We start from the raw sequence: 9,519 nt of genomic DNA on the forward strand, positions 1-9,519 counted from the left end.
GTGCAGTCAGTGGGGAGCTGTGGTGGCACATGAGCCCCAGCATGGTCACTGGAGAGCTGCGGTGACACATGTGGCCCCAATATGGTTAGTGGGGAGCTTTGGTGACCCGGTATGGTCACTGGAGAGCTGTGGTGACACATGGGGCCCCGGTATTCTCACTGGAGAACTGTGGTGACACATGGGGCACCAGTATGGTCACTGAAGAGCTGTGGTGACACATGGGGCCCCAGTATGGTCATTGGAGAGCTGTGGTGACACATGGGGCCCGGTATGGTCACTGAAGAGCTGTGGTGACACATGGGGCCCCGGTATGGTCACTGGAGAGTTGTGGTGACACATGGGGCCCCGGTATGATCACTGGAGAGCTGTGGTGACACATGGGCCCCTGGTATGGTCACTGGAGAGCTGGGATGACACATGGGGCCCCGGCATGGTCACTGGAGAGCTGTGGTGACACATGGGGCACCAGTATGGTCACTGAAGAGCTGTGGTGACACATGGGGCACCAGTATGGTCACTGAAGAGCTGTGGTGACACATGGGGCCCCAGTATGGTCATTGGAGAGCTGTGGTGACACATGGGCCCGGTATGGTCACCGGAGAGCTGTGGTGACACATGGGGATCGGTATGGTCACTGGAGAGTTGTGGTGACACATGGGGCCCCCGGTATGGTCACTGGAGAGTTGTGGTGACACATGGGGCCCCGGTATGGTCACTGGAGAGCTGTGGTGACACATGGGGCCCCGGTATGGTCACTGGAGAGTTGTGGTGACACATGGGGCCCCGGTATGATCACTGGAGAGCTGTGGTGACACATGGGCCCCTGGTATGGTCACTGGAGAGCTGGGATGACACATGGGGCCCCGGCATGGTCACTGGAGAGCTGTGGTGACACATGGGGCACCAGTATGGTCACTGAAGAGCTGTGGTGACACATGGGGCACCAGTATGGTCACTGAAGAGCTGTGGTGACACATGGGGCCCCAGTATGGTCATTGGAGAGCTGTGGTGACACATGGGGCCCGGTATGGTCACCGGAGAGCTGTGGTGACACATGTGGATCCGGTATGGTCACTGGAGAGTTGTGGTGACACATGGGGCCCCGGTATGGTCACTGGAGAGTTGTGGTGACACATGGGGCCCCGGTATGGTCACTGGAGAGCTGTGGTGACACCTGGGCCCCCGGTAGGGTCACTGGAGAGCTGGGATGACACATGGGGCCCCAGTACGGTCACTGGGAACTTAAGCGGTGGTGACACGGAGAGGGTTTCAGGTTAGGAAAGACATGGCTATGCAGAGGGGGCGGAGTCTCAGGCTGCCTCCCCCGCCCGCTCCTCATTCTTACAGACAGTGCGTGAGAACTTTTGTCACTCTCCTAAACTCAAACTTCCATGCCACGCCCAGATTCTCAACGTTCCACTCTGCTGGGAGGGCTGAGGGGCCGGCCCCACGTGGGCTGTCGGCCAATGGGAAGCCGGGACGGCGGGGCATTGTGATGCAAATCAGCGCTCTACCTAAAGGGGCCGCGCTGGCCGGAGCCTAGCTGAGTCTGACCTGCAAGTTTCCAGCACAGCACCGGCAGAGCGCCCCATGCGTCGCCTAGAGGACACCGAGCAAGCCGATCTGCTGGAGCCTTTGCGATCCTCGGGTCACTAGTCCCTGCACAGCCAGCCTGGGATCCGAGCAAGTCTTGAAGTCACAGATAGGAGAACTGGTGAGCACCGAGCTGGAGGAGCACTAAGTTGGGAAGTGCCTGTGCTGGAGGAGCTGTGCTCACTGCAATCTTACCCAAACTTCTGGGATTACTGGGAGAGTTCCCCCCTTTCCTGGCCTCTTGGATCCAGCTGTGCAGAAGTAGTGGAGGGAGCTATAAAGTACAGGGGGTGTAGGAGCTTCAGCACCCATCAAGACTGCTCTACTACAGAGCTGGCCACTCACACCACCCACACAACCTGGGCTCACCTGCACAGAGCCAGCACACCAGGACCAGATCCTCAGCTCCAGATTCTAGGAGGTCTCTGCCAACCAACAGGACCAACTTTAAAGCGATCCATGCCAACAGAACCTACTTCTAAAGAGATCTTACCATCAGGATCTGCTTTAAAAAATAGCCCTACCAACAGGACTCATTCCTAAAGAGATTCCTACCTACAGGATCTGCTCCTAAAGAGAGATCCCTACTAACAGGACCCTTTCCTAAGGAGATCCCTACCTACAGGATCTGGTCCCAAAGAGATCCCTACCAACAGCATCTTTTCATAAGGAGATCCCTACTTACAGGATCTGTTCCTAAAGAGATCCCTACTTACAGGGCCTGCTGCTGAAGAGTTCCTTACCAACAAGACTTGCTTCTGAAGAGATCACGGACAGGATCTGCTTCAAAAGAGATCCCTACCAACGGGACCAGCTTCTAGGTCTTTTCTACCAGGATCTAGACCAGCTTTCTGCCTTCTTTGCCACACAGAGACCTGACCCTCTACCCACCTGGATCCCTCCCAGCCATGAGCCAGACAGAAGTGTCCACCTGCTCCATCCCTCACACCCAACGGGTGTTCCAGGAGGCTGTAAGGAAGGGTAACACCAAGGAGCTCCATTCCCTTCTCCAGAACATGACCAACTGTGAGTTTAATGTGAACTCTTTTGGCCCAGAGGGCCAGACAGCATTGCACCAGTCTGTAATTGATGGCAACCTGGAGTTGGTCAAGCTGCTGGTGAAGTTTGGAGCTGACATCAGACTGGCCAACAGGGACGGTTGGAGTGCCCTGCACATAGCGGCCTATGGTGGCCACCAAGACATTGTCCTCTATCTCATCACTAAGGCCAAGTATTCGTCCAGCAGTCGGTAACTGCCCGCAGGACAAGCAGTGACATTCCATCACTTCCTGTTTTATGGGGGTTTAAATAATTTTTTGTTGTGTATGTTTTAATTTTAAATATTTTTTTTTAATTAAAGAGGCTCCGCTGCTTAAGGTTTCCAAACAAGGCTCGTGATTTCGGAGGGTGTAATCCCCAAATATATGTTTTCATCGGATCCTTTACAACTGCTGGTTACTAATTTTTTTTTCTTTTACAGCTGTAAAAAAATTTCAAAGGTTATATTTTTCCATAAGGAACTTTAATTTTCTTTATATTAGGTACAAAATATTATGTTTTTTTTTTGTTTTTCATGGAAAGTGACTCCTGCCTCTTTGTGTGTATGTCTTTTTTATTTTCTGTTTGACATGATAAAGCTGCTCTTTGGTCTCCAGGTTTTAGGAAGTTTGGGGCCCACAAAGATACATTTTATTAATTTTTTTTTCTTATTTTATTTTTATGACTTTTTTTAGTTATGTTTTTTTTTTTTTTTTTTAACATCTACCTCGACCTTAAGCACAGTATTTCGAGAAAAATAAAAACAGCACCAGATACTGTACGCTGCACTTGTAGGTAATGTGTTTAATGTTTTTTATCCCAGATCAATATTCTCCTATATAAATATCTTCAGTTGTATCCCTTCCCAATCCCTCAAGAGATTAACATTTCAGCAAAAAAAAAAAAAAAAACGTTATAAAGGCCCTTTTGAAGTATTGAGTTCAGAATGACCATTCTGTATGGGAACCTTCTGGTCCTTAAAAGCATTGCCCCTTTCTAATTAAACAGCATTTTATATATATATATATATATATATATATATATATATATATATATATATATATAATCTGTAACAACCTATATAAAAAAAAAAATTTTTTTTACCTGACCTGAAATCTAGAAAAGGCAAACATGCATATAGATATTTTATTATATGAAGTTTCTTTTCTCGGGAAAAAAAAGACTTGAATAAGATGCTATCAAGTGTTCAGCTTTAGTGTGTGTGTATATATTTTGTGTGTATTGCACACACACATATATATATATATCTATCATACTAAGTTGCGCACAGTTTTGCACAAAAAAAGGAGCAAGTGCACCATCTGCTGTCTGCAAAGAGAATTGTGACCTGTTGACTACTGAGTTCTGTTTTGGATGTTTTGAAACCACATGTTATGTGGATTTAAATAAGAAATGGAGAAGCAACAGGATTGTTTGTTTGATATGTCTGACAAACGCTGCTGTAAAGAGAAAACCTATAAAAAATTCCTAGGGCACAAAGGATTTAATTATTATGCAGATAAGACAAGACGCATATGTGCATTTTATCTGCAATAGGAGCATCTTATTATGGTCCAAATTTGCCCAAAACACCCTCAAATTTTGTATTAGGGCAATTAATTAAAGGCTTAAAATCTGAAAATTGTTTGACTTACATTGGCTGGCTGCAAATCCTTTTTTTTTTTTTTTTTCTGGGGGCAAATATATTTTGTGCATTTTTTTTTTCTTAAATTATTAAAATTTATGGGAAAAATGAAAATTTAATTTGCATCTAAGTTCTTTTCAAAGTGTTTGCTTAGAATTATCCCATAAATGTAATATTTGTGGCTGCCAATTTTTTTATTAAAACAAAAAAAGTCACAAGGTAAATTTTTCTCCGTATTCAGCAGGAGTACAGAAGGTTTTTTTTATTTATTTTTTATTTTTTTGCCAACCTATAATCGGTATATGCATCTTGCCACATGTTTAAAACAACTTGCCTGCTGTGTTAAATTGCACTGTATACTGCTATGTCCTGCATGCAGGTTAGCCTTAAAGTATCGCCTTTTAATGATCATAGGATTTCTGGTTCATGTGAGGCACCATACCTGTCACTGTACCCTTAAAACATTTTTTTTTTCTTTAAGTAACTTTGTAAAACTTGGAATTGGAGCAGGAAATCTATTGCAACTAAACCATTTTGAAACTTATCCAAGACCTGCAGCCATAAGGGCCACATAAACCACATAATCTATGCTCTCTAAGAAGGTCCCTTTAAGAATCTTGTATATTGTTAAAAAAAAAAAAGAAAAAAGTAAAGTCGAGGTGTAAACTTTTATTAAAAAAAAGTCTTGGTGTGCTGAATTTTCAGCATTTTTTTTTTTCCTTTTTATTTAATTGGTCTACATTGTTAGGCTGGCGTATTACTTGGCACAGAGCTTTGCCTCTCTGTGCAATAGTTTTTGAGTGGGTTGGGGGAGGGGGGGGCAGCAATGAAATTTTTTTTTTTTTTTTACAAAAATAACAAAAAATTACTTTAAATGGGTTTGTGGGCAAAAGGGATAGTGTGTATAAAAAAAAAAATGGAAAAAATACAGCTTGTTGCACATTTTAAGTGGATCTGCCACTAATAATGTCATAATATTTATGATGTAATTACTCCAATGTTCATCCCAAGGTGTTTTTTTTTTTGTGCCTTTTTTTTTTTTTTTTTTTTTTTTTGTGTAAGATCTCAGTTGTTAAAGGGATATTTAGTTCAGGTGTTGCATTCCTTCTCTAACTGTGAAACTTCTTATATCGTTATTATTTTTATTTAATTTTTTTTCAGTAATCAAACGCCGCTTCCTTTTATATGTGGCTGGGATTAAAATATTCGTGGCTACCATATGTTCTCAAATTCAGCTTCTGTCCTGCCCCCCCACCCCCTTCTCTCCCTCTTCTCCCCCTCGTCTCATAATATGACCCTGCATGCCACCACTAGACCAGCTCTGCGCTAGGAGCAGGTGCATTGGCTGACTTCTCAATAGTCTGTCCCATTTCACTGTCTCTTCTCTTTCATTGTTACAGGAGTCCCCCGACCCCCACTTTTTTTTTATTTCTTGGGATGAACAGGATGGTGTGGCTGTAATCTGCTCCAGAAAGGAGTTTTGTCTGTGATCAATTGTGTTCTAGATACGGAAACTTTCTTTTTAATTATGTTAATTAAAGTTATAGGCTTATATTGAAGCTGTGTTTGAGATCGCCATGTTGTAACTGGATGAAGTCTGTAAAATACAGCAATATTTGAGTGTATGATATGACCTGTAGCCTCTGAAAGAATTGTTTTATAAAAAAGAAAAATACAAAAAAGAAAATTCTGGCTCTTTTTTTATTTTTTTGTTTTGGGTACTCCTCAGACCTGGATCATTAAAATGAAGGGGTACACAGGGAGGGGGACTTGCTGTTCAATAATCTCATAAAGCAATCCTAATAAGTCACTTTTATGAATCCTGTAGCTTAAAATTCCTTCCAACATGGAACGATGAGCTGTGCAGCTAAGTTAATAAAAAAAAAAAAAATTCTCTGTAAGTATCGGGACTTATACATGCATATTTACCATTACGGTAACTTTTTGTTTTAGCTCTATTTGTTCTTTTATTAGCATGGGATTAAAATGTGAAATATTAGCCTGGCCATAAGCTACAAGTATCATAAGAAGCCATGTTGTCGTAGCCTAGTGCAGCCTGCTGGTTGACTTAGGATTGTTGACCTGTCTGAGGCACCAAGTGCCTCATGTCTCAGGAATGATACTATGGAATTTAGAGATTGCAATATTTATGCATATGGAGTATTTTACTAAATTGCTCTGTGTGAAGAATGTCGGCAAAAAAAAATTAAAAAAATTCCATTCAAAGTTAATATTTGAGTTTTGTTGGATCATAAGTCCTTTTATCTCTCTGGAATTATATCTTAATTTTTGGCTTCCTGATTCTTGTCTTCCACTCTTAGGCTGGCCATACATTATACAATTTTCTTGTTCAATTTCCTTTAGATCAGGGGTCTCCAAACTTTTCAAACAAAAGGCCAGTTTACTGTCCTTCGGACTTTAAGGGGGCTGGATTGTGGCCAGTGGGGGTAGAAAATGTCCCAGGCCCAGCATTAATGAGAATAAACATGGCCTCGGGGTTGGTGGTCAGTAGGAGTAGTAGTGACCCATCATTGGTATCAGTGTGAGGAATAGTTCCCCATTATTGGTATTAGTGGGAGGTATAGTGCCCCATCATTGGTATCAGTGGAAAAAACGGTGCCTCATTGTTGGTGTCAGAGGAAGAAATGGTTCTCCATCATTGGTATCAGTGGAAGAAATGGTACCCCATCATGGGAAGAATAGTAACCCACAATTGATTCTAATGGGGGGAATTGTGTCCCATCATTAATATTAGAGGAATATTGCCGCATCATTAGTGTCAGTGAAAGGAATTAGTGCCCTGTATTGGTGAAAGTTGGAGAAATAGGGCCCAAAGGGCTGGATAAAGGCTAGCAAAGGGCTACATCTGGCCCTCGGACACACTTTGGAGACCACTGCTTTAGATCTATGTAGTGCAAAGGCCTGCCTCATTGCATTCAAATTTAAAGTGTTTAGATTTGATCTCATATTATATGGTTTTGCTAAATCTAAAGGAAAATTGTACAAGAGACTTGTATAATGTATGGCCAGCATTGAACCTCATTGCTGCTGCATTCTCCAAGTTATAAATCCTTATCGGACTGGGTGACCTCCTTGTTATGGTCACAGCAGAAGGGTGCAGACAAATATCCAGAATTTAAAAACAAAACAAAAAAAAACGGTCATGTATTCAAAATTGAAATTTTAGTTTTGGGTGGTCTGACCCCAATTGTTGCAGTTTTGACATGACCAGAACAACAAATCCACCAACTAGTGTAAATTCCATAAAATTTATGAATGGCGTTTATTCCAGATAGATATTTTGCTCCATTACTCTATGATTGTTGATGAAATGTAGTTGCTCGTGTTGTTGCTTTTGAGAATTGTATGCGATGTAGTGTATTGGTTTTGTGAGCTTGTTTTGTAACTGTGAGCTTGTTTTGTGAATTTGTGGTGTAAAATTCAGCCTAAATTGGCGATACATTATAAATAGAAAATAAAAAATATTTTCCTTTTATACACTTGATCATACTTTTCATTAGAACTTGCGTTTAACTATTTGAGAGAGACTTTAAGTATCAGATTTGAATTAGCGGCTGCTACAATGTACTATTAAAGGAGGGTTCCACTGAAATTCAATGGACATGGTTTGAATGGAAGGATAAGGTGGTTCCTGGGTTAAAATATGGAGGGGATGGTTTAAATGGAAGGATAGGGTGGATCTGGGGATCAAATGGGGGATGGTTTAAATGGAAGGACAGGTGGGTTCGGGATTCAAATGGGCATGGCTTGAATAGAAGATAAGGTGGGTCCGAGGTTCAAATAGGGATGGTTTAAATGGGAGGATAGGATGGGTGTGAGGTACAAATGGGGATGGTCTGAATGGGAAGACAGGGTGGGTCTGGGGTTCAAATGGGGGATGGTTTGAATGGGAAGATAAGGTGGGTCCGGGGTTCAAATAGGGGAAGGTTTAAGGCAAAGACAGGGTGAATCTGACGGTTCAAATGGGGATGAGTTAAATGGAAAGACAGGGTGGGTCCAAAGGTCAAATGGTGGATTGGTTTGAATGGAAAAACAGGGTGGGTCTGGGGTTAAAATGGGAATGGTTTGAATAGGATGATAAGGTGGATCCAGGGTTCAAATAGGGGATGGTTTGAATGGGAAGATAGGATGGGTTTGGGATTCAAATAGGGGTTGGTTTGAATGGGAAGATAGGATTGGTTCGGGATTCAGTATTTCAATACCTTCTTTGCTGTGGCCTACTGTTCTGTGGTTTGTCACACAGAAGTTTTGACTTGAGTCTTGCTACATCATCTTCTTTGCATGTGTATGCAACCACATCTAGGCTTCTATAGTGCTGACACATACTAGAAACAAAGGAAGGTGGCAAAGCATTGGGACAGGAAAAGCACAGTCCAGGTCACAGGTAAAATGCATGACTGCCTTGCACTTACCCCCATAACTTTTCTTTACATTTTGTGTAGAGCAGGAAATGGTTAGAACCTCTGTCCAACTTTTATTACTAGCTTTTTCAGCACTTATATCCCTTTCACACTGGGGCACTTTGCAGGCGCTACAGTGCTAAAAATAGCACCTGCAAAGCGCCTTGAAACATCCGCTGCTTTGTCTCGAATATGAAAGCCCAGGGGGCTTTCATACTGGAGCAGTGCGCTAGCAGGATGGTGAACAAAAGTCCTGCTAGCAGCATCTTTGGAGCGGTGTGTATGCCGCTCCTGCCCTTTGAAATCAATGGGGCAGCACAGCTGTAATTCCAGCAAAGCATCTCTGCAGAGGCGCTCTGCAGTGGTTTTTAACCCTTTCTTGGCCACTAGCGGCCGAATATTGCCGCAAATCCAATGGTAAAGCCCCGCTAAAAATAACGGTGCTTTACCGCCGATGCACCTCTCACCCCAGTGTGAAAGGGGTCTTACTAATAGCTACCAGTGGCTCCATTTTAGGACTAAAAGTTGGACTGACCTTGGATTGGTGGAAAGTTAGTATATAAACACCAGCATAGAATTGTACAGGATAGGGCAACTGGAGAAGTTGTGTAAAAAAAAAAAAAAAAAAAAAAAAAAGTATAGTTAAGAGAGACTTTGGTGTTGATTTACTAAAGGTATGTAGGCACTTTCCTTTGCAAGGGAATTATCTCTAAAGCTTAGGCTGCTTTCACACTGGGGCGGTATTCAGGCGTTACAGCGCTAAAAATAGCGCCTGTGTAACACCTGAAAAAAACCGGCCCCTTTAACTCCAGTGTGAAAGCC

At 42.8% G+C, this 9,519-nt stretch overlaps 1 protein-coding gene across 1 annotated transcript; it reads left to right on the top strand.

The window, feature by feature from the left end:
• The first annotated feature begins 1,526 nt into the window (after positions 1-1,526).
• On the top strand, positions 1,527-7,772 carry NRARP (NOTCH regulated ankyrin repeat protein). Its single transcript, XM_077476866.1, has one exon. It carries the CDS (start codon positions 2,502-2,504, stop codon positions 2,844-2,846), a length of 345 nt encoding a protein of 114 aa, XP_077332992.1. The 5' UTR covers positions 1,527-2,501; the 3' UTR covers positions 2,847-7,772.
• Positions 7,773-9,519: the final 1,747 nt, after the last annotated feature.

Source organism: Lithobates pipiens, unplaced genomic scaffold (assembly GCF_037356315.1).
Source record: "Lithobates pipiens isolate NorthernLeopardFrog02 unplaced genomic scaffold, aLitPip1_a1.2 Scaffold_1, whole genome shotgun sequence".
NCBI lineage: Eukaryota > Metazoa > Chordata > Amphibia > Anura > Ranidae > Lithobates > Lithobates pipiens.